Genomic DNA, 18,353 nt, shown 5'->3' on the forward strand with positions numbered 1-18,353 from the left:
AAATAACAGATTTACTAAGCCTGATTGATTGATGAGCTGACTGCATGTAATTGCCTTCATGCGGAATTACCTACCCCATTCGACCAATTTTACCACGTTCCGATCCCGTGTGCTCTGCCGCGTAGTGTATTATGTTAAGCAACATTTACTAGAATTCCAAGGAGAATCCCAGAACAGTTGTATTTTCGTGAATTCAAGGAGGACGCTTATTTCAACTACTGTTGGTTGATTAGTCAAAATTTATTAAAAATCCAGAGAAATGCGACTAGAGCGCAGTTGGCTGCTCCCATGTTGGGAATTCTTCTAGTCTAACCTTCCTTTCTTTTGATTCTACAAAGACAACATGCTTTTTGCTGAAGTTGCCCTTCAGCCAGCTTATAACTACTGCTGCATGCTTCACGGCAGAGTGAAGCAGTCAAAGTAGTCACAGTGTCGATTCTATTGGGCCCTAACTGAGTCAGACTATGCGCCATGCCTCAATAGAGAAATTTCTTTTCCTTCAGGTGGAGAGCCGCGAACGTGCGGCTTTACAAAGGGCGCACGTGATTGCGGCACAGATGCGAAGGGACTGCATGTCTGCTCAGTGTCGCGAAGTGCTCGAACGCATTCCGGGCGCTCGGCCTACGCTACACACCCCTCCGGCTCAGGCTCCGATACCGTGGGCAGTGCAGAAGAGGTCCAACGGGTCACCGTCGTTGAAGGGCCCCACGGTTCCCCGCATCTCCGCGCCGAGCTCGTCCGTGATGCTCACGTTGTGCGGTGACACTGCAAACAACGAAGAAACCCTCAGCCAACATTCATTAGTCGACAAAACGTGCAATGGTTCCCCCTTTTTCTAAGTTCACTGTTTTCTGCGTGTCTCCGACGACGCTGCCGAAGAAAAACGAGCTGCACCCAATCAGAACATCTTTTGTGTAGGCCGATGTGCCGAGGTCGGTGCATTTCGGGTCGTCTGAACACTTATTTCATTAGGGCGGCCGGGAAGGGAAACAAGGGACTTTCGTGCCCGTTATTTAACCTCCCCGGATTCTTTTTCTCTTTATTCGTGTACGCATGTGTATCTGTGCAAGAAAGACCCCGGCGTGTTAGCGCATTTTCTTCCCTTTCGTCTTTCTTGGGGACATCAATCTCCACTGGTGCCGAAGCCCTCAGTCTGGAATTGAGTTGGGAGAAATCATTGAAGGCGAAAACACAGAAACAGAAAAAAATTAAGAAAAAAAAACAAACTAAAATATTACTCGCAGATTCAACTTTAGAACTTGGAAAATCCTTGAAAACAGTGACTGAATATGCGCAAACAGCACCAAATCAATGATCGGAAGGGCGCTGTCGCTGGTTGTTTTCTTTAGAAGTGTATTCATTCTGCTTGCTTCGTGTTTGTTTTAAGCCCAGCACTCTCCCCTCTCACTTCCGCGCTTCGTCAATTCCTGCCACCATCTCTTCATGGAATGCAGGTCCGCTCTAACCTCTCCCCCCTCTTCCCCCTTCCTCAAGCCTCTGTGACTGCCATCCACTCTAGAAGACCTGCTTGTCAGGCTTCAGACAATCCCAGCGCCTGCCCGCTCCGATGGAAACGCGAAGCAGCCAATGCTACTTGAACAAGCGAAAAAAGCAAACGCGGAGCGACGAAGGTTTGCCATCGCAAACGCTTGTGAACTCGAGACAAGGGTCCCACTCGTCGATCGATGCACGCCTCGGGACACGTCGTCACTAGAGGCGCGGGACACGGCGCGCGTCGGGCGTTACGCATTGAGAGACAAAAGTTGCGCCCGGGAGCAGAAAAACGGTGCTCTTCGTGGCAGGAGGAGGTGTTCTGGAATCAGGAGTAGGAGGGGGGTTGGCGCATTATTTCCGCCATCGTGTCAAAATTGGAATGTCGTGCAGCCCATGGCGCACCAAGTGGCGCCGTCTTTTTTTTTTTTCGTTCGTTTCTTTCTTTTCCTTTTGTGCAACTCACTCGGCAATCTGACACTGTGCATCGGTCACCCGCTCCTCTCTTGCATTGCCTGGCAGGAATGGTAAGCGCGACACAGTCTGATTCTCTGCACTCCGAGCGAAGAGTTCGACACACGGCTCAGTATGAATAATGGCCCTTGTCAGTCGCGCATCTCTGCCTGGGTTGGGTGGAGCAATGCGACGTGAAGAAAATACTCCGTCGGCATGCTGTCCTACTCGTCGACCTTGTCAGCATACGTCCAGCAAGTGTGGCGAAATACAAGAGGGACATCAGTAAGCAACACACTTCTAGCGACTGTTGCACATTCGGGACGAAGGCTAACTTCAAGGCGGATATGATGTATGACAGCCTAATCTAGTCGTTGATTAAGGCACGAGTATAACCAGCAACTTTACGATGAGTATCTTCTTTCTTTTTTTGCGTTTTGTTTGTGTGCAACTTTCATAAAAACTTTACTGTGACTTTCTGACCTAAGTAAGGTAGGCTGAAGGTCAGTCCCCGTAGATACGCCGTATTTACTGCCACACTTTTCCATCGGGGGCTGTCATCCTTCATTTCGTGCAAGATGACAACATATGGACATCGGCTACCCGCGGTAGTGGCTTAGTGGCTTTGGCGTCGCACTTCTAAACGCGAGGGCGCCGTTTTAACTTTCGAGCACAGCGGCCGATTTCCCGCCGGTCCAAAAGCGAGAACCTCAGTGTAACTTTGATTTCAGTACGCACTAAGGAACCTCTGCTGGTAAAAATTAGTTCGAAGTCGACCACTGTCCTTTCTAATCACTTATGCCATTTACCTATGATACCCGAGAATTCAATTTCTTCAGAGATATTGGCTACTACTGAATAAGGAACTACCGAAAAGCCTGTTCCGAATGATCGCATATGCGCATGAAGACTTGCGTCGTGTTCTGATAATAGGTATGCTATGTCACCTGAGTGTTCACACCTGATTCATTCGCTCTGTCATTCGTACAGACACAAGCATTTTTTTTGTGGTAGAATTAGGTAAGCGAAGAGGACAAAATACCCAGATAACCTAGTAAGTACACCGTGAGGAAAAGTATACTGGACCACGGAAGCCCGAGCCGACATCGCTGTCTACGCCTTCTAGTCGCGAGCCGCCTGCTGTCGAGAGCATTGCTTTGATGGAATAGCTGTCGAGAGCATTACTCTGCCGGAATTTTTCAGAGAAATCCTCTCGGTACACTCTTAAAAAAAAGAGAGTCAAAAGGGAGTCACGTCTGCTTGACTCTCTTTGTGGCAGCCGATGACCACCTTTTTTTCTAAGGGGAGTCACAATGCTCTGGTCGACGCTCCTGAATGAAATAGATGACTCCCTTGCTCCAAGGGAGTCAGTGATGGTTCTGCATATACAGGGTGGGTTTTTTTAAAAAAAAGAAAGCTTCACTGGCTGCGACCAAGATACAGTTCGCTGCTTTGGCTTGTGGTATACCGAAAAATTTTGGTTGAGAATATATAACATGGGATCGTAAAATGTGGAATTACGCACGTATTGTGTTATGGCTTCAGTTACGATATTGCTGAAACGGCGCTTCGAAAACGTCTACAAGTAAACAGGGTTCTTAAAAAATCTTGCCCCCAAGCGAAACATTGAGAGTTATGACAACGTTTAACAATGGCAGCGCTGACAAATTTGCGAATCTTCGCACGTTTGCAAGCGAGGTTTGTAGATTCCTACGACAGCATGTATGGCAGAAAACATACATTTATTAGTGAAATGGACGTGCATGGTGTTGAACGCACTGGCGATCGGGAACACATCTAACTCGACGGCCGTAAAAACATGTGCCGCAAAGCTGGCATGATAACCGCGCAGACCGGTTATCAAGGCGACGCTTTACCGCGTCTCCTAAAGAGCGACAATACTACCAGAATTATAGCGCGCGTGGTCATCATTTCTGCCCGCCACAGCTAAACTATATCTTCACGATAATCCGCGCGGGCCACCAAATCGCTCAGCAAACGTTGAGCACAGCTAGGCACGCACACACGGCCTCACCGCACTCTCCCTAGCCCCTAGAGCAGGGGATGCACGTTCACCTGCGCCCCCTCCCACCGTACAGCCCTTACAGACACACACAGGGCACGCTTCGCCTCCTCCACCCTGATATTATTCAATAGAGCTTTAACTATGCATGGATGTGTGTTCTATAGCACCAAAACAAAACCGAAACCATGTAGGCAGTTCGTGGAGGCTACTTTAATCCAAAGCCGAAGCCATCAATACGAGACAGCCATTTTGGCCTGGCCTGGCGTCGTTAGACGGCATTGTTCGTGATCCGTCTCGTTGTGGTCGTTCTTTAGTCCGCCAGAATAATCTGTGTCGTCAGGCGTGATTGCAAGTGATTGTTTTGCGTGACTTTCTTCGTGCTATGCATTCATGGCGTAGTATCGTATCGTCGGCTCGCTCTTGCCGTGTCTGGCTGATCGTTTTGCGTGACTTTCCTTCCGTGCTATGCATTCGTGGCGTAGTATCGTGTCGTCGGCTCACGCTTGCCGTGACTGGCTGAAGCAGTGTCACTCAGTGTTTGGGAAAAGCAGCCTCCGGACGGAGAAGTCCCTGCAGTAAGCTTCGTTTCGTCGTGAACTTGGCTGAGCAAGATGGCAGCGCATGATGGATCCCAGTGGCACCGACAGACGAAGCCTGTGGACGACGCTCCTACGGTCGTTATAGACTTCAGGTGAGTTCTGCCGGCTTCTGCCTACAACTCTTTTATTCGCTTCACACGTAGCTTTGCCACTTGTCTTTTTGATGTTCCAGTTGCACGGATTTTGCTATCGTTTTTCAATGGCTTGGCAACGACGAAAACCGCACTGGACTATCCAGTAGCAGGTAAAACGGAGTGGTGCGCTCCAATATCGTGTTTCCTTATTCCATACATGCCAGAAAAACATGAAATTGCGAGTTGAAATCTCGGTTGCAAGTCGAGTGTGGTGACACGTAGAGCAACGTTGCACCGATATATATTTGAAGGGTAAGTAAGATCAGCTGATCAAAATCAATCTAATGCACCCGGCCCGAACATGCCTGATATCCAGATCATGATTTTGGCTCGTGAAACTCTAGAATTTAGTGTTTCTTTCCTTTGCTACCCAGACGTTGAAACACGTTTAATACGTATTTATTCGCTGCATATTCGAACTTCTCGCCGTGTTTGCTTGTTTGTTTGTGTGTGTGTGTGTGTGTGTGTGTGTGCGCGCGCGTCCGTGCGTGCGTGCGTGCGTAACTGCTATAAAACTTTGATGCAATAGCTTTTGTAGCACGGTTTCATTTAATTGAAACAGTGGTGACTTGATCTTATGATGCTAAAAATTATCATGCAACAAAGGTAAATGTGAGTTCACTTCAAAGTTGTAGTTTTTTTTTTTTGTCCACAAACTGCATACGAGCATAACCTCATCCTCCTGTGATACTTGCTTTGTCTAATGTGGTGTGGTGCTAGTACCTAATAGTAAACACAACACCGGCTAGTAATAATGGCAGTAAACATACTGCTCAAACGCTGTGTTGCGTGGATATTGGATGCCTTTGTTATACCAGCCGTGGTTCAGTTCGTTATTATTTTCAACACAAAGATACAGTCTACAGTGATGTTGTGGGCAGTGGACAAAAATCCTTTAAAATGGACTTGGAAGCGTTACGCTGCGAAGCCCAAAGACGCGGGTTCTATTCCTGACCCCGGCAGCTGCATTTAGAAGGGGGCGAGATACAGAAACTCCCATGCCCTCTGATTTGTGCACGTTGAAGAACTCCAGGTAGTTGAAATTAATCCGTGATCTCCCACTATGTAGCACCACTTAATAGCATTGTGCTTTTCGCTCATAAATCTCTAGCAATTATTACTTCGTCATTATACCTCGAAACACTCGCTGTATCCTATTTGAATTCTATTCGCCATAGTCTGCAATGAATATTTAGCACTTTTTACAGCAGGGTACCTCATTTGACATTCTTTTACAATGCACCTTAATTGTCCCAATTTCGTGCCATAATCAGCTGTTGTTTTTAATATGTATATAAGTCACTTCAGCACTGTTCCTTTTTGTTTGATCGCTTCTCATCACCTCAATTGTTTGAGGTTTGAGGTGATGTTTGTGCTGCACAGTTTGCCCGAGTTTGCTCCCAACCCTCTATACTGGTCAACGCTGGCTGGTGGGTTGTCCTTCCAGGCAAACGGAAAAACGAGACCTTTGCCTGTTGATATAGATCTGAAGAAAAAATGGCACATTAGGCCTTTAGAATAGCTGCACCTTCGTGCAGCTGTTCTGAAGCCAGGCACTAGAAGGGTACGCTCACAATGATGCGACAGAAAGAAGGCAGTGAAGGCAAGCCTAGTCTTGTCGTACATTCGCCATATTTCTTGTAGCTGTATACACATTTTGCCGTTTTCTTCGTTAAACTAATAATAACATTTGGCGTTTAACATCCCAAAACCACGATATGATTGAGAGACGCCGTAGTAGAGGGCTCTGGAAATTTCGACTACCTGGGGTTCTTTAACGTGCAGCTAAATCTAAGTACACGGGCCTCAAACATTTTCGCCTCCAACGAAAATGCAGCCGCCGAGGCCGGGACTCGATCCCGCGACCTCAGGTCTTCGTTAAAATACTGCTAGTCTAGTGGTTATGGTGCTCTACTGCTGACCCGCAGGTTGCGGGATCGAATACTGGCCGCCGCGGCCGCATTTTCGATGGAGGCGAAAATGGTTTAGACCCGTGTGCTTAGATTTAGGTGCACGTTAAAGAACTCCAGGTGGTCGAAACTTCCGAAGCCCTCCACTACGGCTTCTCTCATAATCTTATCGTGGTTTTGGGACGTCAAACCCCAACAATTCTTATTATTATTAAAATACTGCTGCCATGCTATACAGGGTGATTTTTTTTCAGACAGTACATATCTTTTATAAAAAAATTCTATGACAGTCACGCTCCAGTAGTACTCTAGTTCGAGGTGGAAATATTCTGCCGCAACAAAAAATGCGTTGACGGGACTAATTAACAAAAACCCGTTAACTAATTTTTATTTATTGACTTGAGGGCAGTTGTTTATATTAGAAATTTGTAGTGCGTGCCACTTTATGGTATACCCATTTTTCAGAAATCATGAAAGTTTTACATAACTCGAGATATTTATTGTGAAATTTTAAGGGCTAAATCAAAACTGATCGTGTCCGGCACACAGAAAACGCGGTTTTTCTGTTACGTCAGACCGGAGCTGCCCGCGACAAGGGAGTGACGAAATTTGAATGAAGGCACGTCGTGGTCGTACCTTTTCGTGAAAACTGGCAAGTCATCTAACTTGCGTCAGCGGATCGCCTTACCTTTGCATGTGGCGTTTGGTACTCATCTGTTTCTTTCGAGATGCGCGCAGCCGAAATCGCAGTAATATCAACCTTTTCTTTCTATGTTTACAGATAAGTACCACACATCGCGCCCAAATAATAAGCTGTTTACTTGTGTATTTCTGAATGCTTGCAGATTTTCCTGATCACATTCTGCTTCGGCCCACCTTCATTAAACTATCATCACCTTCTTTTCACGTGTAGCTCCGAGCTTACGTAACAGAGAAGCGACGTTTCCTGCACGTCAGGCGCTATCAGTTTCGATTTCGTCCTTGAAATTCAAGGATGAATATCACGAATTACGTGTAACTTTCGCGATTAAAAAAAAATGTGTATGCCATAAATTGGCACGCGATACAACTTTCTAATATAAACAACTACCTCCAGGTCAGGAATTAAAAGTTAATTAATGAGTTTTTGTTAATTAATCTCTTCATTGCCATTTTAGTTGCAGCAAACTATTTCCTTCTTGACATAGAGTGTGTGCGCGAAAACATCTTGAGCGTGACTATTATACAATTTTGATAAGAAATATGCGTTCTCTAAAAAAACATCCTTCTAATTGTACGGAGGTCATGCAGCGGAAACAGTTGCAGCTGGCTAAGGGAGTAACAGACCCTCAAAGTACAGCAAAGTTAATGAGTATCCCTGGTTTTGTTCATTGCCATGACACTTCATGGAATCTGGTGTGTGAGCGCTGCCCTTGTCAGATTAAAAGGTGATCGATCTGTCTGTCATCATGTGTTTATTTTTGTGCACTTGACTATTTCAGGTTGCTTCAAGACTGCACATTGAAGCTCTACAGCTGCATTTGACCAGGAAGCCTCCTTGGAAACTTCGTGTCTCGAGGTAGTCAAGACGTGTCCAAGAATTCGGAATAGCCACGCTTAAGGTCTGGCCGTGAGTGGTCTCGAATCAGTGCAACCTGCTGTCCTTTTCGCCAGAATGCCACCTGACCCTGACATGGTCGGGGAACACGACACTGCCAAGCTCATGCACGCAAGCTGTGTCACCTATTGGGGTCCTGTATCTCAGATGACTACATGAGAATCCTGTACTACATGAGAACTACACATGTTGCATGTTTTGCGCTGTATGCCACATAAAATATGTAATGGATGTCGCAAAGAAGTGCTTGATGGCTGGCCATTGATTCCTATTCATAAAAACTGACTGCTGGCTATGCTAATGTTTATGCCAGGTCTAGTATATTGCCGCATTTGACAGTAATGAACGATGTTAGCGAAACTATTGCTTTTCATATCTCACTCATTCTGACAGTAATGTGTCTCGCTGTATTTCTGGACGGTGTTTCTGTATTTCAGTTCTGTACAGAACTCTCCATACCACCGCTAAATATATGTATTTATATATATCATACCTTATATATATAAGGTACTTGACACACGACGTACGTTTTAGCATTAGCATCGTGCTAAAACGTACGTCGTGTGTCAAATGCCTTTCTACAGTATCAGGACCTCCGTGATCTTTCTGTAGCTCTTATATTTAAGGGTCATTCCATGCCGTGTCCCAGACGTGGCGCTCGCACATCGCAGATTTTGCTGATAAAATTTGTGCCTTTTTCCTGTGCCACATGGAGTATTGTGGCAAAACATTCTTGCTCGAAAAAATTTTTGACGGTCCTGGCACCCCCTCGAATTTCGCTGCTATTTATTAAACTGTACCTAATAGAAAAATGTGTATAAAATCTACTTTTGTGTGTTGAGCTTCTAAACTGCGCTTGCGCTATCGCAGAGGTTCTGTTTAGTTGTCCCATTCATTATTTCCGAATTTTTGTGTTTCACTACCAGCTACGTAGCTTCAAAAACTACAAAAATCTTCAAAGTTCGTGAATTTTTCTTGAGCTATCTGGAACTCACCCTAACCAATATTAATAATAGCCTGATTTCCAGCAAAGTGTATTTTAGTACAGAAATGTTTAGGGGTAAAATAGACTTCAAATCTTTCCGAAAAAAAAATTGTGAAATTAGAGAAAATGTACGATTTGTTGCATGTTTGACCATATTTTTCATACTGATGCGGTCAAAGTAAAAATCCTCGTCATGCGGCGTTTGATAAAAGACTTCATCGTTAAGTGATGAAAAAAGTCTTATCAAATCATTTTTTTGTTTTAAGGAAGAAAATAATTTTTGAATTTGGCCCTCCGAACGCGCAGTGCATTTCATTTTGTTGCCACTTCGCCGCAAAGCACGTGGTAGCCCTTGCAGCTGACACTCGTCACAGGCAACGGCCAGATGCGAGATGTATGTCAGTGGCTCGTGAGTGGTCGAAAGTCTTGTCACGTTGATGTCAGGGCGACGAGTAATGAATTCGCGTTACAATGTGAGCTTGCTTGGCGGGCCCAATGGGAAGTATGGACGCCCGAGAGCAGCCTATGGCGTCGTTGGCACAATGTGCTAGAGGCCGTCTGTACAACACGTATACCCTGAGAAAGAAGTGTGTACACTGTGCATTATTTCTTTCAGTATGTGTATGCTAGTTGTGCAGACGTCCCTCTAGGACATTGTGCCAACGACTCCACATGCTGCTCTCGGGCGTCCATACTTCCCATTGGGCCCGCCTAGCAAATGCTCAGTCTAACGCAAATTCATTACTCGTCGCCCTGACAGCGCGACAAGACTTACGACCACTCACGAGCCGCTGACATACATCTCGCATCTGGCCGCTGCCTGTGACGAGTGTCAGCTGTAAGGGCGACCACGTGCTTTGCGGCGAAGTGGCAGCAAAATGAAATGCACTGCGCGATCGGAGGGCCAAATTCAAAAATTATTTTCTTCCTTAAAACAAAAAAATTATTTGATTAGACTTTCTTCGTTACTTAACGATGAAGTCTTCTATCAAACGCCACATGACGAGGATTTTTACTTTGACCGCATCAGTATGAAAAATACCGTCAAACATGTGACAAATCGTACATTTTCTCAAATATCACAATTTTTTCGGAAAGATTTGAAGTCTATTTTACCCCTAAACATTGCTGTACTAAAATACACTTTCCTGGAAATCAGGCTATGATTAATATTGGTTAGGGTGAGTTGCAAATAGCTCAAGAAAAATTCACGAACATTGAAGATTTTTGTAGTTTTTGAAGCTACGTAGCTGGTAGTGAAACACAAAAAAAATCGGAAATAATGAATGGGACAACTAAACAGAACCTCTGCGATAGCGCAAGCGCGGTTTCGTAGCTCAACACACAAAAATAGATTTTATACACATTTTTCTGTTAGGTACAGTTTAATAAATAGAAGCGAATTTCGAGGGGGTGCCATGATTGTCAAAATTTTTTTCGAGCAAAAGTGTTTTGCCACAATACTCCATGTGGCACAGGAAAAAGGCACAAATTTTATCAGCAAAATCTGTGGTGTGCGAGCGCCACGTCTGGGACACTTGGCATGTAATGACACACACACGCACACACATACACACACACACACACACATATATATATATATATATTGAGAGAGCGTAGGCATGGGCAAGTTGGTAATTCATGTTTGACATTTTTGAGCACGCAAAAGAACAGGGACGAAAAACGACGCGGACACAGCGCTGACTTCCAACATATGCCTTATTTTCTACAGTGGTACATATATATATATAGACAACAAAAAGCAACGCACGCAGGCGCATTGTACAGGAAGGCTTCATGTAAAACCACAAATAAGTATGCATGATAAGCAATCAAACAACCTGATACCGGATTTTTTTCTTCAAGAGATCAAGCGGTCATTCCTGACTACCACTATCGTCTAGTCGCCCTGTGGGCCTTGCTTAGAAAGTCTAGTTCTTTTTTGGATAGGTCAATTGAAGGTGCACTAATGCACATGTCTCCCAAACTTGCAATCTTCGCCGCTTCAATTATCTCACGTGTTGTTTGTGCCTGGCTCCTTCCTGTCGCAGTGCACTGCGAATACATGGGATCGCACCCACACTTCCTGCAGTGGAAAGCCAAATGTCCCACACTTCCAGTTCACACGTTATTTGCGTGCTCACGCAGCCTGTCATTGGCACACCGTCCCGTCTGCCCTACGTATTTCTTGCCACAGGACAGCGGTAACTCATAAATGATGCTGTTCTCACATTTAACAAAGCTTTCTTTGTGCTTTTTTTGGCACCTGGGTTTTTCAGAACCAATGTAGGAGGCCTTGCACAGATTATAAAGCTTGTTTGGTGCTGAAAGGACGACTCTTACGTTGGCGTTGTTTCCTATCTTTTTCAGCCTATGTGAGACATCGTGAAGGTACGGTATGACGGCGCATTTCTGCTTGACAGGCTCCGTTTCTGGTGAAGCCTGCTCCTCACCCTCGCGAGCATGTTTGACAGTCTTGAGAAGACCCTCCGCCACAGATGTGACGACATACTGAGGAAACCCCGCCTTTTTCAGGCGGTCAGCTTGCGCCTGGAAACTACACGAACACTTGTGAGGACATGAGCGGCGAAGCGCATTCATTAGGGTTAATTTTGCAATACCCCTTTTAACTAGCTTGGAGTGGCCCGAAGAAAACAGCAGAAGTGGCTTATTGGCCCTAGGCTCGTACGACCAGCAGACCTGGTCTCGCTCGAAGAACATTCGTATGTCAAGAAAACGCAAGGCGTACAGGCACAAATGTAAAGAAGGTGTTTAGATATGTAGACGACTACGTTGTCTTTCTAGAATCAAGTCCAGGCGAATTTGGCAATGATTCTTCAAACGTACTTGATCTGTTCACGCGTTTCCTGCAACCGCTCGCAGTCACGCATGAAATGCCGCAAAACAACGCCTTGCGTTTTCTTGACATACGAATGTTCTTCGAGCGAGACCAGGTCTGCTGGTCGTACGAGCCTAGGGCCAATAAGCCACTTCTGCTGTTTTCTTCGGGCCACTCCAAGCTAGTTAAAAGGGGTATTGCAAAATTAACCCTAATGAATGCGCTTCGCCGCTCATGTCCTCACAAGTGTTCGTGTAGTTTCCAGGCGCAAGCTGACCGCCTGAAAAAGGCGGGGTTTCCTCAGTATGTCGTCACATCTGTGGCGGAGGGTCTTCTCAAGACTGTCAAACATGCTCGCGAGGGTGAGGAGCAGGCTTCACCAGAAACGGAGCCTGTCAAGCAGAAATGCGCCGTCATACCGTACCTTCACGATGTCTCACATAGGCTGAAAAAGATAGGAAACAACGCCAACGTAAGAGTCGTCCTTTCAGCACCAAACAAGCTTTATAATCTGTGCAAGGCCTCCTACATTGGTTCTGAAAAACCCAGGTGCCAAAAAAAGCACAAAGAAAGCTTTGTTAAATGTGAGAACAGCATCATTTATGAGTTACCGCTGTCCTGTGGCAAGAAATACGTAGGGCAGACGGGACGGTGTGCCAATGACAGGCTGCGTGAGCACGCAAATAACGTGTGAACTGGAAGTGTGGGACATTTGGCTTTCCACTGCAGGAAGTGTGGGTGCGATCCCATGTATTCGCAGTGCACTGCGACAGGAAGGAGCCAGGCACAAACAACACGTGAGATAATTGAAGCGGCGAAGATTGCAAGTTTGGGAGACATGTGCATTAGTGCACCTTCAATTGACCTATCCAAAAAAGAACTAGACTTTCTAAACAAGGCCCACAGGGTGACTAGACGATAGTGGTAGTCAGGAATGACCGCTTGATCTCTTAAAGAAGAAAAAAATCCGGTATCAGGTTGTTTGATTTGATAGAATGCGTTTAATAGTTTAGGTACGGTGAGCGTCTTAGAGGCGAGACAGCGACGGGACAGCAGTCAGTTCCCCGAAACGGAGCCAGCACGAGCACCAACCACAACAACCGTCTTCTTCATCGTTCTCTATGGTAACCGTATTTATCACTACAATCACTTCCCGGCATAAAAGGAGCCATCCTGGCGACCTATGGCACAGGTAATACTGGTGGGTCGTAGTGAGGTTTCAATCGATCGACATGAACAGTCTCGCGCCCGCGGCGGCGTTGATCCGTAGGTGGCTGAAGAGGCTCAATAACGTAGTTGACCGGTGAAGTCTGGCGTAGGACCCGGTAAGGACCGTCATACTTAGGGACGAGCTTTGCGGAAAGGCCGGGGGCAGATGAGGGCACGCGAAGCCACACGATTGTTCCAGGTGAATATGACGAAGCAGATAAGTTTCGGTCATGAGAGTGTTTCTGGCGGACCTGGTCGTGCGTGGTAAGCGAGCGTGCGAGCTGCCGACATTCTTCGGCATAAGTGGCGGCTTCGGCTAGAGTCGTAGTTTCTGAGGGGTCCGGTCGGTACAGAAGAATAGTATCCAAGAACGAGGAAGGTTCCCGACCATAAAGCAGGAAGAACGGAGAAAATCCCGTAGTAGACTGAATGGCGCTGTTGTAAGCATACGTGACAAACGGTAGTATGCGGTCCCAATTCGTGTGGTCATCGGAAACATACATGGAGAGCATGTCGCCGAGTGTGCGATTGAAGCGCTCGGTCATCCCGTTGGTTTGCGGGTGATATGCGGTAGTAGTTCGATGGACAACGTTGCATTCGCGGAGGAGGGCTTCTACGGCTTCTGATAAGAAGGAACGTCCGCGGTCACTGAGTAGCTCGCGAGGTGCACCATGCCGAAGAACGAGCTTTCGAAGGATGAACAAGCCGACCTCACGCGCTGTGGCCTCTGGAAGCGCGGAAGTTTCAGCGTAGCGCGTGAGGTGGTCCACAGCGACGATCACCCAGCGGTTGCCATCTGGTGTGTACGGTAGGGGACCGTACAAATCGATCCCGATGCGGTCGAACGGCCGAGAGGGACAGGGCAGTGGCTGGAGTGGACCTGTGGTCGTGTGCACAGAGCTCTTCCGGCGTTGGCACTTGGAGCATGAACGGACGTACTGCCGAACAAAGCGGTACATTCCGCGCCAGTAGTATCGAATCCGGAGGCGTGCATATGTCTTCACCACACCAGCATGGGCGCATTGCGGATCCGCGTGAAAGGAGGCACAGACGTCGGAACGTAGATGGCGAGGAATTACCAGCAACCATTTGCGGCCATCAGACAGGTAGTTTCGGCGGTACAGGAGACCATCACGGATTTTAAAGTGGCGAGCAGTGCGTCGAAGCGAGCGGTTGGTTGTATGTGGAGACGCCTGAGACAGATACTCTAGGAGAGAGGCTATCCATGGATCCTGGCGTTGCTCAGATGACATGTCGGCATGTTCAAGAGATGAACAATCGGGGCTCGAAATAGGCGCAACACCATACTCATGGGGAAGTGGCGAACGAGAAAGAGCGTCGGCATCCGAATGCTTGCGGCCTGACCGATAGATGACACGGATGTCATAATCTTGAAGACGGAGCGCCCAACGAGCTAGGCGACCAGATGGGTCTTTTAATGACGATAACCAGCACAAAGCGTGGTGATCAGTCACGACGTCGAATGGGCGGCCATATACGTAAGGTCGAAACTTCGTGATTGCCCAAACGATGGCAAGGCATTCTTTTTCCGTGACTGAGTAGTTCTTTTCTGCTTTAGTGAGAGTGCGACTGGCGTAGGAAACGACATACTCGTCGAAGCCAGATTTACGCTGGGCAAGAACAGCGCCGAGGCCTACTCCACTAGCGTCCGTGTGGATTTCGGTTGGAGCATCCGGGTCAAAGTGGCGTAGGATAGGTGGGGATGTCAGAAGATGGCGTAAAGAGGCGAATGCTTTGTCGGAAGCGGAAGACCACGCCGAAATGTCTTGGTTGTCGGCAAGTAGCTGTGTGAGTGGGGCGATTATCGTCGCGAAATTGCGCACAAATCTGCGAAAGTACGAACAAAGGCCTATGAAGCTACGGAGTTCTTTTAGTGTAGACGGCCTGGGAAAGTCGGCGACAGCGCGAAGCTTGGCAGGATCGGGACGGACACCATCCTTGCTGACAACGTGCCCTAAGATGGTAAGCTGGCGTGCGGCGAAATTGCACTTCTTCAAGTTCAGCTGCAGTCCCGCGTCCGCAAGGCAAGTGAGGACGCTTGCGAGGCGAGTGAGGTGGGAGTCGAAGTCCTTCGAGAAAACGACGATGTCATCCAGATAGCACAGGCACGTGTTCCATTTTAGGCCTCTTAGGATGTTGTCCATCAGACGTTCGAAGGTGGCAGGCGCATTACAGAGGCCAAACGGCATCACGTTGAACTCGTACAGTCCGTCAGGAGTTACAAACGCAGTCTTGGGGCGGTCGGCTTCATTCATAGGAACCTGCCAGTAGCCCGATCGAAGGTCTAAGGAAGAAAAGAACTCTGCTCCTTGCAGGCAATCGAGAGCGTCGTCAATTCTGGGCAGCGGGTAAACATCTTTTCGCGTGATCTTATTAAGACGCCTATAATCAACGCAGAATCTGATGCTGCCGTCCTTTTTTTTCACCAGCACAACCGGAGAGGCCCAAGGGCTGTGTGAAGGTTGGATTACGCCACGCTGAAGCATGTCGCTCACCTGCTCGTCGATGACCCGGCGTTCAGCGTGAGAGACTCGATACGGATGCTGGCGCAAAGGTGCGTGGGTGCCGGTGTCAATGCGGTGAACGATGGCAGACGTGCGGCCCAAAGAACGTTGGTTATGGTCGAATGACGTCTTGAAGCGATCAAGTAGCGCCAAGAGTTGCGTACGCTGAGCAGGGGGGAGTTCAGAATCAATCGATGGAAGGAATGCCTCGAGGGATGAAGTGGTAGTGGTATCAGAGGTAATGCTGTTGACGTGAGGAGTTGTCGAGCCATCAGGCAGGTGACTGGAGTAAACAGAGACTATTTCCTCAAGGTGACCTATTAGTTCGCCGTGGAACAAGGTGACTGGGGAAGAAAACGGGTTCGTGATATAGATCATGCATACTTATTTGTGGTTTTACATGAAGCCTTCCTGTACAATGCGCCTGCGTGCGTTGCTTTTTGTTGTCTATATATATATATGTACCACTGTAGAAAATAAAGCATATGTTGGAAGTCAGCGCTGTGTCCGCGTCGTTTTTCGTCCCTGTTCTTTTGCGCGCTCAAAAATGTCAAACACACACACACAGATATATATATATATATATATATATATATATATATATATATATATATATATATATATAAAATGCTTAACAATGGTGGTGACGTGGCTAAGGACTACGCATTATTCGCAGGATGTTGTGCCTATAGTTTAGGTGCTTACTGATAAAACAGTAGGTTGTCATTACAATGTGAACATGTATGAAATGGCATGAAGTGTTTAAAACCGATTTAGAGAATAGTTTTACGAATCGCAGAAATTTCAGTTTGTTTATAGGATGAAGGCATGCAGACGTGAAAGAGAAAAGACACAGACAAACCAAACGCTAGCGTTTGAGCTGTCCGCATCTCTTCTGTTTCCGTGTTGCATGGCTTACTTTCTTCTAGAATCAACATTTTTTGTTTTTACGCGAGCGGAAATTGTTCTGAGACACATCTATATAAACTTCGAGTAGTATTTTATTTCCCCCAGAGGAATCGAGTGCAGCACTGTAAAGTTGCTACAAAAACTTGTTGCGGCTGTCATGCATCCACCACAGTGTTCCTGTTTGAGTAAACCCGGTGGAAGTGCCTTGTTGAGTAACAAGAGGTAGCGGCACCAACTTTCGTCGATTGTCAGATAAAAACCCTAATGGTGTTCGCTCTGATTTGAAGTTCTTTTCAAATTCTTGATCAACCTCTATAAAACTTGTTTAGTTTATGTGTATTTGTACGCTGATTTTGAAAATGCAAATATTTTTTTACTATTATATGTCGTGTTAATTAAGTATATCAAACATTTCATGTGCCATGTTAGGCCTGCACGAGTTACAAAGTAAGCATATCACAATAATATGAAATGGGAACTGTATGCAACATAACCAGAATGCATGTCCTAAACCCACTTAACAATAGTCATAGTATGCTGAACATTGACCAGTAAGTGTATGTCTAGCTGGTGATTCGCTCACGAGAGTTCAATATTACGTAACTTTTAACTCAAATGGGTTTAAAACGCGAGTTCGTATGTGGGCTAGTGGGTTCATGAACATTATGCCAGAACAGCGCAGTAAACTCCTTTAAAACTATCGCATACAGTTTTTATCCCCTAACTATAGCGATATGTCGATTTACTTTGTAACTCCAAGTTTGGAAAGGCTTGCTCATCAAGACACATGAAATTTTTGTGTCAAAACTGCGTTTTCTTCCAGATAATTGCATATTTGAAATCGCCACATAAGTAAACCTAAACTCAGCAAGTTTCATCAATATCGACCAAGAAGAAAAATAAACGCATTATTTGTTGCAGAGTGTCTCATTGAGTACCACGAAGTGGTCACACTGACTCTTGCCAGGGGAGTCATGTACACCACTGTCCTTAAGGACAACGGAGTCAAAGGAACGCTCCAGTGGGGGTCAGCGTTACCATGGCAAAGGGGTCACCCTGACTACCTATAGGTACTAGCGGGAAATAAAAGGTAGTCGCGTAGACTCCTGCGTTGGGAGTAATACATACTCTCTCTGCTTGCGAAGAAGGGAGTCATTGGTCTGAAGAACGAAGGGAGTCGTTTGACACCCCAAATTGTGAAGAAGGGAGTCGTTGGTCTGAAGAACGATGGGAGTCGTTTGACACCCCAAAAGGTCATCATATGTGTAGCGAGGCGATTACCACCCAAAGGTAGTCAGTACAGACACCCTTTTTTTTTAAGAGTGTAGCCGACGGCTCGCCACTAGGCGGCGCAGAAGACAAAAATACATGGACGGCAATGGTCCATATACTTTTGTGCACGGATGTACATTCAGTATATTACACAAGCATGCAAGAAGTCTCCATGTTTGATTTCTTTAACTTTGCCATGGTGGCATACGATTAACCTTGTAGTGTGTGTTTCTTTTAAAGGCAGTGTGTTTGGTTGGATTTCAGGTTAATTAATCAGATATAATTAGTATTCGTCTTAATTAAAAGTAATTATGCCTAAATGAACTTAGTTAGCATGGCGTTGGTAAATAGTAATTAGTGTCTCCTTGCCTTCTCTGGGCTCATGGGGAATTCGACTTGGATTG

The 18,353-nt window shown here is 46.3% G+C and overlaps 1 protein-coding gene across 1 annotated transcript in view; it reads right to left on the minus strand.

The window, feature by feature from the left end:
• Positions 1-216: 216 nt before the first annotated feature.
• The window catches only part of LOC119395074 (uncharacterized), a 40,745-nt gene continuing 22,608 nt past the window's right edge, over positions 217-18,353 (minus strand). The window contains exon 5 of the mRNA XM_037662366.1: positions 217-765. Within this exon, the coding sequence (XP_037518294.1) occupies positions 644-765 (122 nt within the window). The 3' untranslated portion in view covers positions 217-643. The remainder of the gene's footprint in view (positions 766-18,353) is intronic.

The sequence above is a fragment of the Rhipicephalus sanguineus genome, chromosome 5, assembly GCF_013339695.2.
Source record: "Rhipicephalus sanguineus isolate Rsan-2018 chromosome 5, BIME_Rsan_1.4, whole genome shotgun sequence".
Taxonomy (NCBI): Eukaryota; Metazoa; Arthropoda; class Arachnida; order Ixodida; family Ixodidae; genus Rhipicephalus; species Rhipicephalus sanguineus.